Here is a 26,122-nt window from a genome sequence, read left to right on the forward strand (position 1 = left end):
AAAAATTACGAATAGAATTACCGTATGACCCAGCAATCCCTCTCCTGGGTATCTACCCAAAAAATTTGAAAACATTTATACATATAGACAAGTGTGCTCCAATGTTCATTGCAGCTTTATTTACAGTGGCCAAGACGTGGAAACAACCAAAATGTCCTTCGATAGATGAATGGATAAAGAAGTTGTGGTATATATACACAATGGAATACTATTCGGCAGTAAGAAAAGATGATATAGGAACATTTGTGACAACATGGATGGATCTTGAGAGGATAATGCTACGACAGATTTAAGACAAAGGAAAAAAAAGATAAAAAATATGAATAATAATATGGCCATAACTACATATCTATCAACAATTACTTTAAATATAAATCAGTTAAATCCTCCAGTCAAAAGACACGGTGGCTGAATGGATAAGAAAACAAGATCCTGACACGTACTGCCTACAAGAGACTCACTTCAGATTGAAAGATACACACAGACTGAAAGGGATGGAAAAAGATGTTTAATGAAAATGGAAACAAACAAAAAAAGCAGGGGTAGCAGTATTTTGATACCAGACAAAATAGACTGCAAAACAAAAGTTATATGAAGAGACAAAGAAGGACCCAGTAATCCCACTTCTGGGTATTTACTTGAAGAAACCCAAAATGCTAGTTCAGGGTGATGTTTGCATCTTTATGTTCATTGCAGCATTGTTTCCAATGGCCGGGATGTGGAAGCAGCCTGGGTGTCCCTCGGTGGAAGAATGGAAATAAAGAGGAGATGGTACACATATGATTATACAACAGATTACTGTTCGGCCAGGGAAGGGAATGGGTGCTTGCCATCTGCAGCAGCATGGATGGACCTGGGGGGTACTGTGCTGAGTGGAGTACGTCAGACAGAGAAAGACAGATGCAATGTGATTCCCCTTATATGTGGAATCTAAAGAACAAAATAAACAAGCAAACAATACAGAAACAAATTCATAGATACAGAGAACATTTTGATGGTTGCCCAATGGAAGAGGGGTTGGGGGATTGGTGAAAAGGGGGAAGGGAAGGGGTTAAGAAGTACAAACTGGGTGCTACACAGTAGTCACGGGGATGTAGGGTATAGCATAAGGAATATAGCCAATAATCTTGTAATGACTATGTATGGTGTCAGATGGACACAGATGGCGTCGGAGTGACAGGAGGGACTTGGGGGGCAGGGTGAAAAAGTGAAGGGATTAAGAAGTACAGATTGGTAGTTACAAAATAGTCATGAGGATATAAAGTAAAGCATAAGGAATATAGTCAATAATATGGTAATAACTATGTATAGTGCCAAGTGGGTAACAGACGCGTCAGGGGCATCAAGTCTTAAATTATATAAATGTCTAACCACTATACTGTACACCTGAAATTAATATAAAATAATACTGAATGTCAAATGTAACTGAAAAAGGGGGGGAAGATAAAGAAGAATAAGAGGTCCAAATTTCCAGGTATAAAACAAGTCATGTGGATGTAATGTACAGCATAGGGAATATAGTCAATAATATTGTGAAAGCGTTGTATGGTGTCTGATGGTTGTTGGACTTACGGTGATCACTTTTTTAGGTATATAAATGTTGAATAACTATGGTGTACACCTGAAACTAATATAATATTGCATGTTAGCTATACTTTAATAAAAATCTTAAAAATCTTTGGCAGTAGAGACTATTTTTCATTTCCTAATGAGCAGATTAGAATCATCTGTGAAGAGCACAGATACAGCAAATACTATATAACATCATGGATTTTTTAAAGGCTGGAAATAAGTGTCTTAAAAGATCACTAAATAGGAGCCCCTTGTTATCATTTCTCTAGGAGTAGTTTCCCAAGATACCCCTCATTAATCTTGCCACTCGAGGCTACCACTTCTCTACCAGACTCCATGACTCATCTATCAAACAGGACAATTATAACCTGTGACAGATGGTATTTTCAAAATCCCACACGCTCTTCTACAATGTGGCTTTGCCACTCTCGCATCAAGTGGTAAAGGCTATTTCTCCTTCTCTTGAATTGGGGAGGGCTTGTGACTGTTTTCACCAATAGAATATGGCAGAAGCGAAGCTCTGAGAATTGCAAGGCTGGCTTATAAAAGGGAATATAGCTTCCACCCCGTTTGCTGGAACATGTGCACGTGGGGAGCCCTGTGCCTAAGGCCTGTAAAAAGTCTGCCTATGCTAAGGCTGTCATGCTGTGAAGAAGCCAAACCACATGGAGAGGCCACATGTAGTCTTTATGACATCCCAGCCCAGGTGACAGACATGTTAGTAAATAAACCTGCAGATGATTCTACTCCCGAGCTATTGAGTCACCTCCAAACTTCAAGTCTTCTTAGATGAGGTCAGAGACATTGTAGAGCAGAGACACAGCACCCCTACTGTGCCCTGCCTGATTTCCAGACCCACAGAATCCATGAATACGATAACATAGTTGCTTGATGTTGCTAAGTTTGGGGGCAATAGTAAATGGAAAAACAACTTATACAGCAACAGTACTGGAAAAACAGTCAAAGGACTGCTTTAAACTTTAAATAAGATAAGTGTGTATATGAAAGTCTCTGTACACTGTGCTCTGTACTAATTCTCACAATTGAAAGCATGAATGGTAGGCTGCTGCTGCCTGACATGGAATGGGAAAGGTGGTGTGGGAAGAGTAGGGCAAGGGGAGCGGGGGGGGGGGGTGAGAGAGGCATGACGATCAAATACAGCAGTGAAGTGGGAGGCAGGTAGGCCGGTGCTCCCATTGATCATTAGTGGCTGTTCTTCCTTTGACTCACTGTATGAAATCCAAATTATCTTTTGAAAGTAGAGCCAAGAGGGTCTCCTTTAATAGTGAATATGGGGTATGAGGGAATGAGGAATCACAGATGACTAAGAATGTCGCCTGAAAGACTGAAAAGGCAGAGCTACAACAGAAAGGATGGATCTACCATCAATTAAACAAGGAAAATTACAGGTGGGACTAGTCTGGGACCTTTAAGTCTGAGATGTCTATTGGACATCCAAGTGGAAATGCTGAACCGGTGGGTATATATTTGACCTGGCAAGTTAGTGAAGCAAGTACTGCTGTCCATAGCACAGTTAGTCCAGTTTTTACATTCCAAGGAGAAACAGGGCCTGCCTGAAAATCTAATTATTCCCTCTTTCAGTATCATTAATGACTCAGAAGTATATGATGATATATTGTTAAGTGAAAAAAATCAAGAACATTCCCCTTTATTTATACATACACATACGATGTATACGTATGTATAAGCATATATACTACGCAGTTAATGTTTTGTACTCTGATTATTCTTTTACAGTAAGTCAATAATTCATCTGCAGTTTTAAACACACATACACATAGTAAATTTTAACCATTAACCACTTCTGTGTCACACAACTTATAATGCATGCTTCTTTTACCAAACATGAAGCATTGTTTTCCTTTCACTGGAACCTTACTGCAACAGAAAATAATTTAAATATACAAATGAAAACCTGAAAAAAAACTATCTGAAGCTTACTTATTACTGACGAGAGTCAAAATCACCCATAGTCTACCTAAAAACGTATGTAGTGGGGTCAACACCATCTTTATTTGTTGAACTTTCAAAAAATTCCTTGTGGGGGTGGCTGGTTAGCTGAGTTGGTTAGAGCATGGTGCTAATAACACCAAGGTTGCTGGTTCGATTCCCATATGGGCCACGGTGAGCTGTGCCCTCCTTAAAAAAAAAATATTTGTGGTAGTGAACAAACTTATCTAAGTAGTTGTAACTTACAGAGCAAGCTGTCTCTGTAATTCTCTGCACCACACCCCTCAATCACCACATACACACACTACACTACACCACAAGACAAGAGAACTGCACAAAGGATGATGGAACAGAGGGAAAATCCTAGTCTGAAGCCAAAACAAAAATTCTGAAAGGATTTGCTCCACCTACTCCATTGTATGTTTTTGTCCTTTTTAGTTATTATACCACCAAGAGAGTAATTCTAGCACCCAAGGATCAGGTCAATTAATTTACAGATATCCAAAATCACTTCTAAGTCCATTAGGAAATAAAATTCTGAAATATTTTGACAATCTTGCAGTTTAGGTAATAAATAAAAAGCAAGTGTTTAGTTTTATTTGCATTCAAATTTTTCTAATGGATTAAACTGTAGGTAATAAGACAAGTAACTCAAATATAAACATTAAAATATTACTATTGTGATGGACTGATGATGGTCAGAAATCCTTTGATAGTTCTTCTGTCGAGGGGTAGGATCTATTTCTCTTCCTTTCAGTCTGGGAGCTCTGCAAATGTTCTAATTATGTGTGGTGGAATACTGTGCCAGTTCCTGAGCCCAGGCCTTGAGACTAGCAGCTTCTAACTCTTATCTCTTGGAATGCTCACTCCTGGAGCCCAGAGCTGCCATGCAAGAGGTCAGAGAGTGCTACGGTGGTGAATAAAATCAATAAGGTTCCTGTACTCATGTAGGTTTGAATTTGTAATGTCACTATTAAAGAGCAGCAGAGAAATGCTCTGTGCTCACCAAACCCTGATTCCTTTTTTCATCTAAGCCCACAGCAAGACTGCATTCCCCAGCCTCCTTTGCAGTTAGGTGGGCCATGTGAGTGAGTCCTGGCTTATGGCATATGGGTGGATAAACCACTTCAAAGTCTAGCTGCCTCCCCTTCTAAATCTACCTGCATAACCCTCTGCATTGTCTTTTCTTTTCCTGCAGACTGGATTTAGAATTTTTGGGGTGGAGAAGGGAGTGGGAAAGGACCTAATAGATAGAGGAGCCACTCAAAAACGAAACCAAGGGGATCAAATACATGGTGATGGAAGGAGAACTGACTCTGGGTGGTGAACACACAATGGGATTTATAGATGGCGCAATACAGAATTGTACACCTGAAATCTATATAACTTTACTAACAATTGTCACCCCAATAAACTTTAATTAAAAAAAAGAAACAAACAGAAAAAAAATGAAACCAAACCAAACTGAAACAAAACAAACCCCCGAGTCCCTGAATGACTACATGGGACAGAGATGACCCCCATCCCAAACCCACATTGGAAGGAGACATGTGCAAGAAACAAAACCTTCATTATGTTAAGATGCTGAGACTTTTGGGGATGTTTGTTACAGCAATTGGCCTATCTTGACTAATACATAATGGTAAAGAATTGTTTCCCAATATTTTAACTTATGTAACTATTGTATTACATTAGAGTCATTCTTACATTTCTCTAACAGATTTATATTTTAGAATATTTTCTCCAGAGAAGTGACTTTTCTATCAGTAGAAAATAAAATAACTAACCAATTAGGTTTTGATTTTAACAAGCTAACCCAAAATAATATATTAAAAGATTTTTGTTTTTACATTCTGACACTTTTCGTATGCTATTGTAAACCGCTATAACATTCTGTATTAAAAAAACTTTTGCACAGAATTAATAAACAATCATTTCTTCAGGTACATAAATGTTGTATAACTATGGCGTACACCTGAAACTAACATAATATTGTATGTTAGCTATATTTTAATAAAAATCTAAAAGGTTCTTTCCAAGGACCAAAACTAAATAAATAAATAAAAAGTTAAACGTTAAAAAAGAGAAATGCCATCATGCTTTCAATGCACAGTAATTTACAATTTTTAAAATTTGGAAGCCAGGAAGAATTTTTATAATTGAATAATTATTAACATTTCTTCTTTATATGAAAGCAATACACAAACACTGAAGATAAGTTTTAATTCTAAAAGCAATCATTACAAGGGTTTATTATGAAATATTTATATTAGTTTAGATCTGGCAGTTATGTCAAAGGAAACACTTTAATTTGAAACTTTGAGAATAAAGCTTTTTTCTTTTCTTTTTTTTTTAAATTTTTATGAGTTCACTTGAGCCAAACTCACGACATGTGCCAGGGAGCAAGATCTCAAATGCTCCCAAAGGTACTATCTTTTCATTTCATAAACTGTTGAAATATTCCCTCAATAGTGTAAATAACCAAACAGTTACCAGACGACCTCCTTAACTTCTAGGAGTTTTGTAATCTATGCAAAAAACAACAAAGACATACAAAAAGAAACACTAACATAAAAAGTTATAAAATTAACCAATAAAAAGTAACATAAATGGTGTTTTGTCATATAGTATAGGGAAAAAGTATCATACTTGGACAGAGTCAAGCATAAAGTAGAAAAATTAGCTTCTTAGTTCAAAGTAGGAATAACTTTAAAAAGTCACCTTGGTAGATTTTTGAAAGAGGGGATTTTAAAAATAATCCTAAAATTTATATGGAACCATAAAAGACCCCGAACAGCCACAGCAATCTTGAGAAATAAGAACAAAGTGGGAGGTATAACACTACCTGACATCAAATCACACTACAAGGCTATAGCAATCAATACAGCAAGGTATTGGCATAGAAACAGACACATAGGTCAATGGAACAGAACAGAAAGCCAAGATATAAATCTATGCTTATATGGTCATTTAATCTAATAACAATGGAAGCAAGAATTTACACTGGGGGTAAAGACAGTGTATTTAATAAATGGTGCTGGGAAAACTGGACAATACATGCAAAGAAAATGAAACTGGACCACCTTCACAAGCCATATACAAGAATAAATCCAAAATCGATTAAACACTTAAATGTAAGACCCAAAACAATGAAACTCCTATTAGAAAATATAGGAAGTAAATTTGCAGACAATACCCTTAGTAATATTTTTACTGATATATCCCCTCTGGCAAGGGAAGCAAAAGAAAAAATAAACATGGGGGATTACATCAAACTAAAGAGTTTTTTCACAGCAAAGGAAACCATCAATAAAACAAAAGACAGCCTACTGAATGGGAGAAGATATTTATCAACGTTACATCTGATAAGGGGCTTATATCCAAAATTTGTTATAAAAATTCATACAACAAAGAAAAAACAAACACCCCAATTAAAAAATGGGCAGAGGACATGAAGAGACATTTCTCTAAAGAGGACATACACACAGCCAACAGACATATGAAACGATGCTCAATGTCACGAACCATCAGAGAAATGCAAATAAAAACCACAATGAGATACCATGTCACCCCAGTCAGAATGGCTATCATCAATAAATCAACAAACAACAAGTGCTGGCGCGGATATGGAGAAAAGGGAACCCTCGTGCACTGTTGGTGGGATTGCAGATTGGTGCAGCCACTATGGAAAACAGTATGGAGGTTCCTCAAAAAATTGAAAATGGAACTACCTTATGATCCAGCAATTCCACTCCTGGGTATCTACGCAAAGAAACCCAAAACACTAATTCGAAAAAATACATGCACTTCGATGTTTATTGCAGCGCTATTCACATAGCCAAGATATGTAAACAACCAAAATGCCCATCAGTAGATGACTGGATTAAGAAACTGTGGTACATTTATACAATGAACTACTACCCGACCATAAAAAAGGATGGAATCTTACCATTTGCAACAACATGGATGGACCTAGAGAATATTATGCTAAGTGAAATAAGTTCTGACAGAGAAAGACAAATACTAAATGATCTCACTTATATGTGGAATCTAAAAAACAGAATAAACGAACAAACAAAACAGAAATAGATTCAGAGATTTAGGGAAAAAAAACCTGATGGTTGCTAGATGGGAGGGGTGGGGATGGGGGAGAAGGTGAAGGGATTAGAAAGTACAAATTAGTACTCACAATATAGTCACAGGGACATCAAATACAGTATGGGGAATATAATCAATAATGTTGTAAAGATCACATAAGGTGCCAGATGGGCACTGGACTTATCAGGGGGATCACGTCCTAGTCTGTGTAGAGGCCTGACCACTGTGCTATACACCTGAAGCTAAAGTACAATATTGAATGTCAAGTATAATTAAATATACAGAGGGTATCAAAGAAATGTACACACATTTTAAGAAAGGAAAAAACTGTATTAAAATTTTAATACTCAATATATACCAATAACAAAAGATGAATGCAAGTCACGTTTGACTTCTGCAATTACAAGAGGGGCTCAAAGTGGTTACCATCAGCGTAATTTTAATACAATTTTTTTCCTTTCTTAAAATGTGTATACAGTTTTTTTGACATATGTATGTATGGTCACGGGATGTAAAGTACCACATAGGGAATATAGTCAATGTTTTTTTAACAGCTATGTACGATGTTGGAGGAGTAGCAGATGATGGGGTTATCACTTTGGAAGGAGTTTAAATGTCTAACTATTATAATGTTGTTTTGTACACCTTAAACTAATAAAAAAATTAGTATTTACACTTTTGTAAGAAAAAATAGAACTGGGATTTCTTGGTGATTCAAGCACTATGTTTTCTTCCATAGAAGCCTGGTTTATAAGGTACTCATGGAACCCAGGTGGGTAGGGTTAGGGTATATAGTGTCTATGACTTTCTAAAAGTAAGCTGCTCAACAAATGAAGCTGGGATACCTGGATATCCACATGCAAAAGAATGAAGTTGAACCCCGAACACCTCACACCATATACAAACATTAATTCAAATAGATCAAAGACCCAAGTATAAGAAGTAAAACTATAAAATTCTTAGAAAAAATAGATGTAAAGTTTCATGATCTTGGTTTGGGCGATGATTTCTTAGACCTGACACCAAAAGGACAAGCAATCAAAGGAAAAAAATAGAAAAGCTGAATTTCATAAAAATTGAAAAATTTTGTGCCTCAAAGGACACCACCAAGAAAGTGAAAAGGCAATTCACAGAATGGGAGACAATGTTTTAAAATCATGTATCTGATAAGAGACTTGTATCCAGAATATGTAAAGAACTTTGACAACTCAGCAATAAAAAGACAGCCCAATTTTCAAAGTGGGCAAAAGACCTGGATAATTTCTCCAAATACACACACACACACACACACACACACACACACACACACACACACCGGGATGCCAAAAAAATATATACAAATGGACACTGGTGGATGTTGCTCAAGCAGTAGTTTGCCATACTCGGAAATGTCTGGATGCTGATGGTAACCACTTTGAGCACCTCTTGTAATTGCAGAAGTCAAAATGTGACTTGTGTTCATCTTTTGTTATCGGTATATATTGAGTATTACAATTTTAATAGTTTTCCTTTCTTAAAATGTGTATACATTTTTATATATATGGAGTTCAGGAATGCACTATATAAAAATGGGACATTCTGGAACTGATGGTCAGGGGACTTTGTCGCCCTGTTCACTGAAGAGTCAGATTTTCAGCAACCAAGGGCATCCATTCCAAAGTGAATGCGATGGAACATAAAGTGAACTGATGATTGTGCTTTTATCAGTATAGTATTATACAATGCAAATCTGTACAAATATCTTAACTTTTTTGTGTTTTCTATGAATTCTTTGAGGGTTTTACTCTATGGGTTGACATCTGTCCAGACCCCACTAACAGTTTGTTTGCCATACATCCAACTTTACCAATAATCTCCGTGCTGCTTTTAAAGCCTCAGATCATGCCCAGACCCATGCCACATATTTTGTGCTTCTGTTATGGCAACACCCTACTTCTAGGTACAAATGCCTGTACCCATTATTTATTGCTGCATAACAAACTATTCTGAAACTTAGCAGCTTCAAATAATAATTATCTACCATTTTTTGCAAATTTGTGAGTTCGCAGAGCCATCTCTTGCTGGTCTTGCTTTAGGATCATTCGTGAAACTGTAATCACATGGTGGGAGTCCAGGGAAAAGAGTTTACCTAGGGCAGTGGGGCCTCTCAATCCACATATTCTTTTTTTTTGTTTTGCGGGGTGTTCTTTACGGCATGGTGGTCTCATGACTCAAAGAAGGCAAGCCTCCATGTGCAAGTGCTTATCAAGCCTTTGTTTTGCATCATTTTTGCTGATGCCACATTGGACAATACCAGTTCAGAATTGTTGTGGGAGGGTTATACATAAGGGCACAGAGAGCAGGAGGCAAACTTCTTTGGCGGGGGGTACTACTATAACGATCAACCTCAAAAGGAAGAAGTACAATTATTTTTATTTACAGATGACATGATTGTGTACACAGAAAACCTTAAAGAACTTACAAACTACTGCAATTAACAAGTGAATTTACCCAAGTAATGGGATACTAGGTCAAAGGATATAGTTGTAGTATTTCTACATATTAAAAGGAAACAACTGCAAACTAAAATAAGAAAAATTATTTACAATAGCGTTAAAACACCACAGCGACCTAGGTATGAATTTAATGAAAAAAATGTTAAAGATATCTATACAAAAAAACTATAAATCATCAAAGAAAAATTAAGGAAACCAATATAAAAAAATACCAAGTTTCTGGATTAGAAAATTTAAAAAAAAGAAAGAAAGAAGTGAACTGAGATGATACACTTTGGCTGTCTGAACAGTAGCGTTTCACAGGAAGAGATAAAAAGATCAATCTTGTATTTTCTGACCACATAAAGGCTTCTTCTTTTTGTAATAAAGTAGAAAAGCTCTCTTCCAAAACAAATATACAAATGGCTAACAAGCACATGAAGAAGAGATGCTCAACATCATTAGCCATCAGGCAAATGCAAATCAAAACCACAATGAGATACACTTCATACCCATTAGGATGGCCATTATCAACAAGTGAGGTGAGCATATGGAGAAAATGGAACCCTCTCCTACATGGCCGGTAAGAATATAAAACGTTGCAGATGCTGTGGAAAACAATTTAATGATTCCTCAAAATGGTAGAGATAAGGCTACCATGTGACCCAGTAATTCAACTCCTAGGTATATACCTGAGAGAAAAGAAAACGTTATGTCCACTCAAAAACTTGTACAAGAACGTCCATAGCATCATTATTCAGAATTGCCAAAACATGGAAACAATGCAAACATCTATCAACTGATGAAGAGATTAACAAAATGTGGTATACCCATACAATGGAATATTATTTGGCCATAAAAAGTAACAAAACACTGGTAAGTATTATAACATGGATAAACCTTGAAAACATTATGCTGAGTAAAGGAAGTCAGATTCAAATGGTCACATATTGTATGATTCCATTTATGCAATGTCCAGAATAGGCAAATCCATAGGGACAGAAAGCAGATTAGTGGCTGTTATAAACCGACGTGTGTCTTCCCAAAATTCATAGGCTGAAGCCCTATTTGGAGATGGGGCCCGTAAGAAGATAATAAAGATTAAGGGAAGTCACAAGTGTGGGGACCTATTCTGATACGGTTGTTGTCCTAAGAAGAGGAAGAAAAAAAAAAGAAGAGGAAGACACCAGATACATCTCTCCTCCTTAATGCACAGAGGAAAGGCCCTGTGAGGATACAGAGAGAAGGTGGCCATCTACAAGCCAGGAAGAGAGGCTTCACTGGACACCAACCCTGACAGCAACTTGATCTTGAACTTCTTGCCTTCAAATTGGAATTACATAGTGGTGATAGTTCCACGACTCTGTGAATATACTAAAAACCACCACACAACTTAAAAGGGTGAACTTTATGGTATGTGAATTCTATCTTGATAAAAAAAAATATTTATCAATTATATCCCAATTTTTTTTTTAAGATTTTTTTTTATTGGGGAAGGGGTACAGGACTTTATTGGTGAACAGTGTGTACTTCCAGGATTTTTTTTTCTTTTCTTCTTTTTCTTTTTTTCTTTTTTCTTCTTTTTTTCCAAGTCAATTTGTTGTCCTTTCAATATTAGTTGTGGAGGGTGCAGCTCAGCTCCAGGTCCAGTTGCCGTTGCTAGTTGCAGGGGCCGCAGCCCACCATCCCTTGCGGGACTCTAGGAATTGAACTGACAACCTTGTGGTTGAGAGCCCACTGGCCCATGTGGGAATCGAACCGGCAGCCTTCGGAGTTAGGAGCATGGAGCTCTAACCGCCTGAGCCACCAGGCCGGCCCCAATTATATCCCAATTTTGAAAAATCTAAAATGAAAGGCAAGCTGCACATTTATAAAAGCCCATGGTGGTCATGCGACAAACTTAGAACTTGACCTGACTGAGGAACTTAGTGAAATCCTCCTACCTCCCACTTTTTTTTAATTAGTTTCAGATATACAAAACAATATAGATAGAAATTTAATATATATGTGGTCACAGGATGTGGAGTACAGCGTAGGGAATGGAGTCAGTGGAATTGTAACAGGTATATACGATGTTAGAGGGGTAGCAGATGTAATAGTTACATGACAAAGTAATAGTTAGACATTTACACCCCTCACAAAGTGGTAACCCCCCTCCCCCAATCTGCTACCCCTCTGACATCGTATATAGCTGTTACAATTCCACTGACTCCATTCCCTACGCTGTACTCCACATCCCGTGACCACATATATATTAAATTATAGTTGACATTCATTATTATTCAGCTTCAGGTGTACACTGCAGTGGTCAGGCATCTACAGCATCCATGAAGTGGTCTCCCTAACAAGGCAAGTGTCCACTGGATAACCTACAAAATCTTTATAACATTATTGATTATATTCCCCAAACTGTCTGTCGCATCCCCGTGGCCATCTTGTGGTTACTGACTGTGCTTTCTAATCCCCTCACCTTCTCCCTCACCACCCCCCATCTAGCAACCCTGTTTTTCTCTATGTCTCTGAGACTGTTTCTGATTAGTTTGGCATTTATTCTACTCTTTAGATTCCACATATAAGTGATCATATGGTATTTGTCTTTCTTCATCTGACTTGTTTCACTTAGCATAATGTTCTCTAGGTCCATCCATATCGTTGCAAATGGTAAGATTTCATCTTCTTTATGGCTGAGTAATACTCGATTGTGTAAATGTACCACAATTTCTTAATCCAGTCATCTACCGATGGGCATTTCAGTTGTTTGCACGTCTTGGCTATTGTGAATAGCGTTGCAATAAACATAGGGGTGCATACATTTTTTTTTAAATTACCGTTATGGCTAGATATCTAAGAGTGGAATTTCTGAGTCATAAGGTAGTTCCATTTCCAGTTTTTTGAGATACCTCCATACTGATTTCCATAGTGGCTGCACCAATCTGCAATCCCACCAACAGTGCACAAGCACTCCCTTTTCTCCATATCCTCGCCAGCACTTGTTGTTTGTTGATTTATTGATGATGGCCATTCTGACAGGAGTGAGGTGGTATCTCATTGTGGTTTTTATTTGCGTTTCTCTAGTGATTAGTGAGGTTGAGCATTTTTTTTCATGTCTGTATGTCCTCTTTAGAGAAATGTCTCTTCATGTCGTCTGCCCATTTTTTAATTGGGTTGTTTTTTTGGTGTTGAGTTGAATGAGATTTTTATAAATTTTGGAAATTAACCCCTTATCAGATGTATCTTTGACAAATATCTTCTCCCATTCAACAGGATGCCTTTTTGTTTTATTGATGGTTTCCTTTGCTGTGAAAAAACTTTTTAGTTTGATGTAATCCCATGTTTTTCTTTTTTTATTGGGAAATATTGGGGTACAGTGTGTTTCTCCAGGGCCCATCAGCTCCAGGTAGTTGTCCTTCAATCTAGTTGTGGAGGGCGCAGCTCAGCTCCAAGTCCAGTCGCTGTTTTCAATCTTTAGCTGCAGGGGGCACAGCCCACCACCCCATGTGGGAATTGAACCGGCAACCATGTTGTTGAGAGCTCACACTCTAACCAACTGAACCATACGGCTGCCCCTCCGGCAACTCATCGGCAGCTCGTTGTTTCTGATCTAGTTGTGGAGGGCACAGCTCACTGGCCCATGTGGGAATCGAACTGGCAACCCCGTTGTTCAGAGCTTGCGCTCTCACCAACTGAGCCATCCAGCTGCCTGTATGTTTATTTTTTCTTTTGCTTTCCTTGCCCGAGGGGATGTGTCAGTAAAAATACTGTCCCATTCTCTTATTTTGATTTACCATGTCACTCATTATGTACAATGCATATTTACTTACACTAAAACTCAATCAATTGCTTGATAAAGTTAAAAAAGTCTTTTTCACTTTCAGTATAGAAAAGGCAAGTGGTTAAAATGGGAGATTCAGCCCTTCTCATTTGCTATTATTCCCAAATCTTCCTTGTTTTTATACCCTTTTCTTCCTATCCTCATTTTTGTTTTTCTTACCAGAGTATCTTTTGCTTTTTCATTAATTTTCTTTCCTGACATCTACCCATTTTCCTCTTTGCTTCCTTTGCCTTATTCTCCTTACAACAATAAATGTGTATTGAAAAACTACTACTTGACAGTAGGGCTTCTGCTTTTAGGTAGCTTATAGTCACATTTTGCTGTCTTTCTTTTCTCTTCTAATCACACAGTGTTATGCTTTTATATGCCCACTATCACTTATCACATTTTCTTACCAATCTATATATTCCTCTATTTGTGATTGTTCACATACATGAAATGTATGCGCATATATACAGAGGGTGCCAAAAAATGTATACACATTTTAAGAAAGGAAAAAACTTTATTAAAATTTCACTGATGGTAACCACTTTGAGCAGCTCTTGTAACTGCAGAGGTCAAATGTGACTTGTATTCATCTTTTGTTTTCGGTATATAGTGAGTATTACAGTTTTAATACACTTTTTTCCTTTCTTAAAATGTATATACATGTTTTTGGCACCCTCTGTATATAGATGTGAATGGTACTTTTATTAACATTAATTGGGGTATAAATGACATACATTAAACTGCATATACTTTAAATGTACAAATTAGTAAGTTCTGACAAACATATATATACATCTCTGCAACCAACATTACAGCCAAGATAATGAATATATCCATTACTTCCAAAAGTTTCCTTGTACCTTCCTGCTCCACTCTCCTCTTCCAAAAAATTACTGATCTGCTGTCACTACAGATTACAGGTAGTTCTTGTTCTGCCCAGTGGCATGGTACTGTAAAAATGACTGTGCAAGCTGAAACTGTGAAAAGCAATCTTAATAATCAATGGGGAAAATTATTATTGTTCAGTGACGCTTAAATTTTTGTCAAAACATTAAAACCTCTCTTATTGTTGGTTATAAATATATAGGGAAATAAAAATTGTACAACCGGTACATGTTTAATACACTATAATTTGAAACATTGTGAATTTAAATTCTTTTTGTAAAAACTTATCAAGAGTATGGTGCTTGATTCCTTTTCATTGCATAATTTATGATACAGAGCAAGCACCTTTTCTAGGCTTTGACAAATTGTCATACTCCTTTCTAAATTTAGATTAGTTTCTAACATTTTGTCCTTTGTGTTTTCAGTGTTGTAAAATATTTCTGAGAGTTCCTTTAATGTGCAGTTTCCCCCTACCCCCACTCTGGTTCAAGCTGTTGTTCAGTCTAGTTGTGGAGGACGCAACTCCCTCGTCCATGTTGGTATTATGAACCTTGCGCTCCCCCCGGCTGAGGCAGTCCATCACTGGCTGTCAGTCGGCCGCTCACAGCAGCTCTCGCTGGCTGCTCATGACAGCACATGGTAGCCCACGGCAACTCATGCTGTCGTCCAGCTGCGCACAGCAGCCCAGCTCCAGGTGGAGCCATTGTTCACAATCTTAGCTGTAGAGGGCACAGCTCACTGGCCCATGTGGGACTCGAACCAGTGACCTCGGCGTTAGGAGCACAGCACTCCAACCACCTGAGCCACCGGGCCCGCCCTAATGTGCAATTTTTTGTTGGCATCACTTTCTCCGGGATATCTTCATTCTTTTTACCACAATCACTTTATTTATGTCTATAATTTCACTTTCACTAAGTTCCTTTGGCTGCATATCTAGAGCCTCTCACAACAGTGCATCCACATTCCCACAGTCGACTATTCTGTAACTCCATTAAGTTTGATTCAAATTTCTCTTCTAGGATTATCACTTTTTATTTCTTTAAATGTTTGGTAGAATTCTCCAGTAAAACCATTTGGGCCTAGAGGTATTTTTTTAGGGAAAGTTGTTAAAAATTCAATTTCATGAACAGTTATGGGCTACTCAAATAATGTATTTCACATTGGGTGAAGCTATGGTAATTTGTTCAGATAACCCTCAGGAAAACAGAAAAAAAAACATAAATAAAAAACAGAGAACATACACAATAAGATAAAATAAAATGGCAGACTTAAACCCTAACATATCAATAATTACATTTAGTGTATATGATGTAAACCCCTTAAAAGACAGAGACTGACAGAGTGGATTAAAAACATGACCTAAATATATGCTGTCTACAAAAAACATACTTAAATTTTAAGCATATATGTAAGTTGAAAAGAAAAAGATATATAAGGCAAACATTACTCAAAAGAATGCAGGAGTAGCTATATTAATATCAGATTAAGTAGACTTCATAGCAAAGCAAATTACCAGAGATGGAGAGGCACATTATATAAAGACATAAGGATCAATAATCCAAGAAAACATAGCAATTGTAAATGTAGGTGCACCAAATAACAGTGTTGCAAAATATGTGAAACAAAAACTGATTGAACTGAAAGGAGAAATAAACAGCTTCTCAATTACAGTTGGGAGTCTTGAACCTATCTCAGTAATTGACATAATAGATAGAAAATGTTTAAGGATATAGAAGAACTCAACACCATCAACTAACAGGATCAAATTAACAATTATAAAACTCGACCCAAGAGCAGCAGCATTGTTTTCAAGCATCCACAAACATGTACCATAATAGACCATATCCTGGGCCATAAAATAAACCTCAACAAATTTAAACAAATTGGGATTATACTGAGTGTGTTCTCTAATTACAATGGAATCAAAAATAGAAGTCGGTAACCAGAAGATAACAAGAAAATATCCACATGCTTGGAAACTAAAAACCACATTGCTAAGTAAAATGAATCTAAAAGGGAAAAAAAAGGTGAAAGATGAAGTCTAAAGGGGAAAATACACTAAAGGGAATGAAAATGAAAATAGAACACATCAAAATTTGTGGGACACAACTAGAGCAGTGCTGAGAGGGCACTTTATAACACTAAATGCTTACATTGGAAAAGAGGAAAAGTCAAATCAATAAGCTGAGCTCCCAATTCAAGAAACTAGTTGAAGAGCAAAATAAACCCAAAGTAAGCAGAAGAATTGAAATAATAGAAAGAGCAGGAAAAAATGAAATTAAAAACAGAAAAAAATAACAAAACAAAGATGATTCTGTGACATGGTCAATAAAATTGATCAACCTGTAGCAAATAAAAAAGGAGATAAAAATTGCCAGTATCAGGAATGAAAGAAGAGATACTATCATTTCATTTGCTTCAAGTGTGTTCACAATTGTTCACTGAAGCATTTTTATAATGACTGCTTTTAAATCTTTATTAGGCAATTCTAGTATCTCTGTCATCTCGGTACTGGCATCTATTAACTATCTTTGATCAAGTTGAGATCCTCTTGGTTCTTGGTATAAGTGATTTTTTTCCATACTGCAACTTGGGACTCTGGATCTATTCAACCTTCTGTTTTGACTTGTTTCCTCTGACACTGCTCTGCGTGGAGATTGGGTTAGGGAGAGGGGTTATCACCTCATTACTACCATGGTTGCAGAACTCTTGGTTCACCATTTGGCCTCTGTCGACATCCAAGGCCAGGGACTCTGTTACTGCTGGGTGAGGCTGGGAGTTCTGGCTCCCCATTAAGCCCCCACTGATGCTCCTCTCTCACTGGGATTGGTAAAAGCACCTTATTACTGCTCTTTATGTGGCCTCCGCCACTGACATTACAGGAAGAGGAGGTGCCCTCATTACCGCTGGGCAATGGTGAAAAGTCCCGACTTTGCACTCAGTCTCCTCTGATACCACCTTAGATGGGAGGGGAAGGGATGCATTATTACTGCAGGGTTGAGGTGGAAGTCTAGCTTCCCCACTGTTACTGCTATGGGCTATATAAACATATTGACAGCAAGGACGTGCAAACGCCCGACTCTTCTGTTCATTCATGATGCTGTTCTGATTTTTAGAGGCCAGATATTGGTGTCAATGATGGTGAGCTAGTAAGGCTCAGGATGCATGTTTGGCATGACTGGAGATTTCCTTAACAGGACAGACAGTCTCTGTGGGTAGGAGAGCTTGGGCTTGTGTTTCCAGAAGTGACTCAACAAGCATTTCTGGAGCATGAACCTGGTGCTAAGGACAGAGAATTCAAGGATGTATAACCTCTGCCCTTTAAGAACCTAATACTGGGGGTGCCAAAAAAATGTATATGCATGACTTGTATTCATCTTTTGTTATCGGTGTGTATTGAGTATTGCAATTTTAATAGTTTTTTCCTTTCTTAAAATGCGTATACATTTTTTGGCACCCTCTGTATGTACTAGAAATAGATGTGCAATGAGATGTACAATTTCTCATAGTAAGCAGCAGATCCCATCAGCCCCATATCTATTGCTATCCCTTCCTTTCCCTCCCTCCCTCCCTCCCTTCACTCCACTCACTCACTCACTCACATACCAAGCATTTTATTTCATTCCAGCCTTTGTGTAAAGCCCTGGGAACACAAAGGCTAGTAAGAAAAAATGGTTTCCAAAACCAGTCATTACTTTTGAGGAGCTGAACTTACTACTTCCTCTGGCAGAAAAGTCCTCTCCCCTTCCTACAAAACCAAAGTCCTGTCTTACTTAAACTTTCTTCTCTAATCTTTGCAAATGAAGGCTACAGGCTTCTAGTCAACCCAATTATTTCAGCTATCCCCTTTCATTTATACAAATGTATACACATTTTAAGAAAGGAAAAAACTATTAAAATTGTAATACGAGTACTCAATGTATACTGATAACAAAAGATGAATACAAGTCGTGTGTCTACGTTTTTTTTGGCACCCCCAGTATTGATGCATTCTACAACTAAATGTTTTGGCCCTTTATGTATAGATGCTATCACTATAAGGCCCCTATTATAATGAAGCAACTTCTCGTGGTGTTATGTATTACTAGGGTTATTATGGGGTTATGTAATTAATGCTCTGCTTCTCTTCAAAGACTAATAAATTTAAATTCCACTGATTTGTTGAGTCAGACTTGGAAATCCTCGTCTCCAAAAATCTTATCATAATTTCAGACTGGACTCCAAACAGTTTTATCCTGTAAATGGGCACATATTATATCCCCAAATAATTGAGCTTGACTGTAACTACTGGCCTATCCTAGCCTGGCATAATCTGCCTGTAGTCTGAGTGAACTGGTAAACATGGTATATGCTTTTGTATTTATAAATGTATGAAACTCTCTCCCTAAGCAGCACACAGATAACCATAAGAACATTCATTTCCTGGGCCAGCCCGGTGGCTCAGGCTGTTGGAGCTCCGTGCTCCTAACTCCGAAGGCTGCCGGTTTGATTCCCACATGGGCTATTGGGCTCTCAACCACAAGGTTGCCAGTTCAACTCCTTGAGACCCAGCAAGGGATGGCCCTGCAATTGATTGAACACGGCACCTTGAGCTGAGCTGCCTCCCGGTTGGCTCAGTTGGTTGGAGCGTGGGCTCTCAACCACAAGGTTGCCAGTTCAATTCCTCAAGTTCCTCAAGGGATGGCCCTGCAATTGACTGAACACGGCACCTTGAGCTGAGCTGCCGCTGAGCTCCTGGATGGCTCAGTTGGTTGGAGCGCGTCCTCTCAACCGGTTCGACTCCCGCAGGGGATGGTGGGCTGTGCCCCCTGCAACTAGCAACGGCAACTGGACCTGGAGCTGAGCTGCGCCCTCCACAACTAAGATCGAAAAGACTTGACTTGGAAAAAAAGTCCTGGAAGTACACACTGTTCCCCAATAAAGTCCTGTTCCCTTTCCCCAATAAAATCTTAACCATCCCCACCGACACACACAAAAAACATTCATTTCCTAAGTCAAAGGTGCAAGCATGCAAATACCTGAGGGAAGCCTGTGGAACAGCGTCTGGACTGGCTGGTACCTGGACTCCCTTTTCCCATTCTTCTTTCCATGTATCCGTAAAGAGGTAATAGCTGTCAGGATTAACATGGTGAGAATCTGAAATTTTCATGGCACTGATGAGGTCCTTTCTGAATACCTGGGAAGACATTGCACACACCTTGAGTTGACCATCACTAAGGAACTAACACCATTTAATTGTCTTTTAAAAAGACCATCCCCACCCACTCTGCATTTCAACAAGAGAGACATCTCTAACTTCCTAAATGGCCAGATTACGTTCTAATCGGAAGGGGATTGAAATGCTGACAAAGAAGCCAGCTGGTTCTAGATCTAATAAAGAGTAAAGGGGTCCTTCCTGAATTATTTTCTTGGGCTCCTTAAATTTAAATTATCAATACAGGTTACTCTAAAACAGTTTGTATAAAACAAACAATCCTTAACTCTCTCAAATTAAGTAAAAAGTATCCCCTGATAACTTATAATTGTTTATTTAGCTATCCCCTTATTTTTAAATTATTTACTCAGAAATAATTTTAGACTTACAGACAAGTTACAAAAATAGTACAAAGCTCCCATATGCCCTTCACATAGTTTTCTCTAATATTAACATTGTGCATAACCAGAGCACAATTTCCTAAACCAGAAAATTAACATTGCTACAATACTATTAATTAATCTACAGACCTTATTCAAATTTTACTAATTTCCCCCTAGTGTCCTTCTGTTCCAGAATTCAATCCAAGATCCCACATTGCAATTAGTTGTCATGTCTCCTTAGTACCCTCGAATTTGTGACAGTTTCTCAGTCTTTCTTTGTCTTTCAGGACGTTGACACTTTTGAAGAGTACTAGTCATATATTTGATAGAATTTGGGTTTCTGTGATGTTTTCTTATGATTAGACTGAGGTTATTCATTTTTTGGCAAGAACACCACAGAAATGATGCTGTGTCCTTCTCATTTCATTATATCAGGGATATACAACGCCGGTCTTATTAGTAGTGATGTTAAACTTGATCACTTGGTTAAGGTAGTGTCTTGCTTGTTTTCTTCACTGTTAGGTTACTATATTTCCCTTTGTAATTAATAAATATCTTAGAGGAGCTACTTTGAGATTATAAAAACATCCTGTTTCACCTCAAACTGTCATGAACTAATTTTAGTATCCACTGGTAGATATTTTTCCTGCAACAATTATTTCTGTGGTGTTCTAATGGTGATTTTCTATTTCCCTCAGTCCTACATTTATTAATTCAAATTCTTTTCTAAGAAAGACATGTCCTTTCTCCCCTACCGTGTTTCCCCGAAAATAAGACCTAGCCAGACAATCAGCTCTAATGCGTCCTTTGGAGCAAAATTTAATATAAGACACAGTCTTATTTTACTGTAAGACACAGTCTTATTTTACTGTAAAACTGGGTATAATATGATATAATATAATATAATGTAATACCGGGTCTTATATAATATATATTAATTTTTGCTCCAAAAGACGAAGTAGAGCTGATTGTCCGGCTAGGTCTTATTTTCGGGGAAACACGGTATTTATCTGTTTATTTATATCATTATAGACTTGTGGATATCTATTTTATTCTTTGGATTATAATTCAGTATTATTATTTATTTTGTTCATGAAATTGTCCCACCTTTGGTCATTTGGAGTGCTTTCAGGTTGGCTGGTGCCTGTGCTCTTTTAATACGTCCCATACTTTTTGGAGTATTTCCTTAATTTCCAATATTACAACATGTCCGGGCATGTTTATATCTTACACCTGGTTACAAAAGCTATTCATTTTATATGTGAACTTCATATCCTGCTACCATATTGAAATTTTTTGAATTCTTTAATTTTATCATTAATTTTCCTATGGTTTTCCAGATAAACTATCGTATCATCTACAAAAAGAGAGGGTTTTGCATCTTCTTTACCTAGTCTTATGTCTCTAATTGATTTCTCTTCTTTAATTGCACTGGCTAATACCTTTACTAATATTTGGAATAGTAATGAGGATAGTGGGCATATCTGCTTTTTTCCTGAAATTACTGGAAATATCTCTAGTGTTTCCCCATTAAATAAAATACTAGGTTGAGGACTATGGCATATACACTTTATAATGTTAATAAAGTATCTTGCAGTTTCTATTTTCTTGAATGTTTTATAATGCCCGGGTATTGAATTTTGTTAAAGGCTTCTTCAGTGTATATGTAAATAAGTATATAATTTTCCTTAGATATATTAATATGTTGTATGATAATATTGGATTTCTTAAAACTGAGACAAACTTGCATTTCCAGAATGAATGTCATTTGGTCATATATCATTTTCTTAATATGGTATTGTATTGTTTCTTTTTTTTTAAAGTTTATTGGGGTGACAATGGTTAGTAAAGTTACATAGGTTTCAAGTGTACAATTCTGTAATACATGATCTGTATATCACATTGTGTGTTCACCACCCAGGGTCAGTTCTCCTTCCATCACCACATAGTTGATCCCCTTTACCCTCATTGACCACCTCCCTCCCCACTTACCCTCTGGTAACCACTAAACTATTGTCTGTGTCTATGAGTTTTTGTTTCTTCATTTGTTTGTCTTATTCCTTTCAGCTTTATAACCCACATATCAGTGAAATCATATGGTTCTCGACGTTTTCTGTGATTTATTTTACTTAGCAGAATAATCTCAAGATCCATGCAAGTTGTTGCAAATGGCACTATTTCATCTTTTCTTATGGAAGAATAGTATCATTTTCTAATAGCTCATTAATGTTTTTGTATTACATCCATGAGTGATACTTATCTGCAGTTTTCTTTCTTTTTATTTTGTTTTTTTATCTTTAAGGTTTAGGTATCAGTGTTATGCATGCTTCATAAAACAATTTAGGACATTTTCCTTCTGTTACAATGCTCTAGAATAATCTGAGAATCATGGTCCCTTTGAAACCATCTGCATTTGGTTCTTTTGGGGGAAGGCAGTTCCTTAATAATTTTCTCTACTTCTTTTTTAGAAATTTATTTCTTTAAGCTTTCTGCCTCTAATGGGGTCAATTTTGGTAATCTGTATTTCCATAGGAAGTTATCTATCTTATCCAGGTTTTCAAATTTATTTGTACAGAGGCTTGCAAAATATAGGCAGTTCCACTTTACACAGCAGTGTGGGACCATAAAAATGACAGTGCACATAATAACTATGAAAAGTGATCATAACAATTAATGGGAAAGTTATGATTTTGTATATCTTTAAACATTTTGGTCAAAATATTAAAGTCTTTTACTGTTGGCGATAAATACATAAATGAAAAAACAGAGTTACTGTACTATGTTTAGTATACTGTAATTAAACATTAGAAACATTGAGAAGTAAATTTTTTTGTAGAAAAGCTTATCAGGAGTAGGTAGAACAATGCTTGCCTTCTTTTTCTCATCATATAACTTAAGATATGGAGCAAGCATATGAGCTGGAATGTTTTCATTATCTTAAAAAAAAACACAACAAACCTATAATTTCAGTTTGAATTTCCCCTTTTCACCCAAGAGTTGTTAAATAGATTTTAAAATTTCCATAGGGAAGGGCCTTTCTGCTTTTGTTAATTTCTGATTTTACTGCATTGTGGTCAGTGTTGTTTATAATATTTCTACTTAATGGAAATGATTGATGCTTCCTTTGTGACTTAACATATTTGATCATATTTTGTGTATGTACCATAGATATTTGAGCAGGTGTAGTCTCCAGTACCTTTAAAATCAAACTGTAGAATTTGATATACATTCATCAAGATGTACCTTACTGCTTATGTTGTTTAGACCTTCTATCCCCTTATTTTTTTTGGTCACTTAATCTGTCTGATATGGAGAGGGGTGTTTGAAAATCTCCTATGATTAGTGTGTTTCTATGTATGTCTCCTTGTATCTCCTATAGTCTTTGCTCCATGAAGTGGTTGCTGTGTTATTCAATGTATAATGATGCACAAGTATTGTATCTTCATGGTGAACTGTAGCTTTTAGCATTAAAGTGTCCTTTCCTGTTTTGGGGGTTTGGTTTCTACTTTGTATGATATTCATATCACTACTCCTGCTATTTTTGTTTCCATTTTCCTGGTATACCTTTGTCCATCTTTTTTTTTTTTATCCTTTCTGAATAGATGTTTTAGGTATGCTCTTATATACAGCATATAATTGGGTCTTGTTTAGTAAGCCAAAAATATTTTTAACAGATGTTAAGCCCATTCATATTTATTGGCATGACTCATATATTTGGTCTCAACTCTCATATTTTATAATTATGTATATTATATTTCCTATGCTTCTTTATCAGATTTCTTTGCTTTTAATTGTAATTTTTTTATATTTAAGAAGGTTTGCAGTTTTATTCTAGCTATCTTTGTACTTATATCTTTTAAAAATGTCCTTAGTCTCATTTTCTTTTTCTTTCTTTCTTTATTTTCATTTTCTTTTTTGTAAACTTTTACTATCTGCTTTATTCATTTTTATCTCTTTCAGTGACCTCCTCACGGGTGAAGAGGACAGGACTAATATGTCTACGGCGGCAGCCAGGAGGCTCCAGTGCGAGCCTTAACCCTACCCCTGGCCAGGGAGCCCAAGCTGTGTGGAAAGTCCAGAGACCAGAGGGAGGGGATGATGATATGGGTACAATTACAACCTGGACTTGTGGAAATGAAGAGATTCCCCATAGTTCATTTTCTGCACTCTCAGCACAATTAGGTATTGACAATATGGGAATGGGGATCCATCCAAAGTGTGATGTACTATTATCCTCTGGTTGAAAGGGCCTCTGGATGACTAAGGGGCCCAGAAATGTGTTCACCAGCCTAGAAATGTGATTTCAATGGCTGTGGCGGCCTAAGCTTTGTGATTCTGCCCTTTAAACAACAGGAGAAAAAAAGCATGCCGTGCTTTTTTAAAGTATGCCGTGAGTGCTGGCAATGATTTCAGTGATTAAGTCCCTGTTAGTGTCTTAAGCAATGAGGGAATACACTTTCACACGAAAGCACACATACGCTGGTCTGTATCTCACCTACTAATTTCTAATTCTGAAAAAAATTTAAAAACCACTTGCAAGCTGAAGATAAATGTGTCCACATTTCAGGAAGATCAAAGGAAGAGCTGCTATCAAGCAAACATTTTAGCCTTTAATGCTAATAAAGGTTCTCTGAGGAGAAACACTGTCCAAATTACGTGTAGAGGCACAGAGAATTATCCAATGAAGCAATTAGTTCTCAGTTGGTGCAGTTCTGTTTAAACTGACGACATTTCAGACTGAACAATCACATAATCAAATGATGTCATTTAAATGAATAATGACTCATTCCATTTGCTACTTTCCAGAGACAATTCTGCAAATGCCTATTGGTTTCACTTAGGGAAAATTTCGAATTAATAACATGACCTGAGCAAAGGTAGAGAAGGAAACCAACCTTAAACATGCTGGTGGCCAGGTGGCAAGAAAACGACTTTTCTACCAAGAATCCTAGCCTATTAAAGTTAATTGGGCGCTGTGGAGGGAGAAAGCTACTTCTAGCAGGAAACAAAAACTGGTGGTTTATTACATAATGCTTTGTATAAGGGGGTAAGAAACGATCACAGACATATCCGTTGAATGTGTTTTGGACAGAGCTCAGTGTTCCGGGTGGCTAGGAGGAGAAATGGAATCACCATTTTCCTTAACTCTCAGATCCATTTCAATAAATTATGAGCATGTCATTAATGAGCCAGTGGTTAAGTGGCGGTAGCAATTTACAATTGTGCTAAACTACTGTCTTTGGGAAAGACTGTGGTGTGGGAATCCTACTGTAGATCCATAAATACTAGAGCCAAGTATTAGGTTGGTGCAAAATTGCGGTTTAAAAGGTTAAGAATAATTGCAAAAACCGCAATCACTTTTGCACCAACCTAATATTTTTCAACTTCTTAAAATATTTCATTATTTTCCATGTGATACACTTCACAATATAAATCAATTAGCTGCAAAAGTACACTTTGGGCTTAATAATGCCACATTATCTAATCATACAGCATATGCCGTGAGTTCATACTTGATATAACTGCTTATGAAAATCTGTTCTGTATAATTTCCTAAGTAAGTACCTGGAAACATATTGTAGTGGGTTGAATGGTGGCATCCAAAACAGATATGTCCAGATCCTAATTTCTGGAACCTGTGAATATTAACCTTATTTGGAAAAGGGATCTTTGTGGATGTAAATAATTTTAAAAATCAGAGATGAAGAGAGCATCCTGGAATATC

At 37.1% G+C, this 26,122-nt stretch overlaps 1 protein-coding gene across 7 annotated transcripts in view; it reads right to left on the reverse strand.

The window, feature by feature from the left end:
• Positions 1–26,122, reverse strand: part of JADE3 (jade family PHD finger 3) — a 142,638-nt gene that overhangs the window by 28,292 nt on the left and 88,224 nt on the right. For all 7 annotated transcript variants that reach the window (XM_033105531.1, XM_033105512.1, XM_033105521.1 and 4 more), the window contains one exon: positions 19,839–19,996. In XM_033105531.1, the coding sequence (XP_032961422.1) occupies positions 19,839–19,996 (158 nt within the window). The remainder of the gene's footprint in view (positions 1–19,838; positions 19,997–26,122) is intronic.

Source organism: Rhinolophus ferrumequinum, chromosome X (assembly GCF_004115265.2).
Source record: "Rhinolophus ferrumequinum isolate MPI-CBG mRhiFer1 chromosome X, mRhiFer1_v1.p, whole genome shotgun sequence".
Lineage (NCBI taxonomy): Eukaryota > Metazoa > Chordata > Mammalia > Chiroptera > Rhinolophidae > Rhinolophus > Rhinolophus ferrumequinum.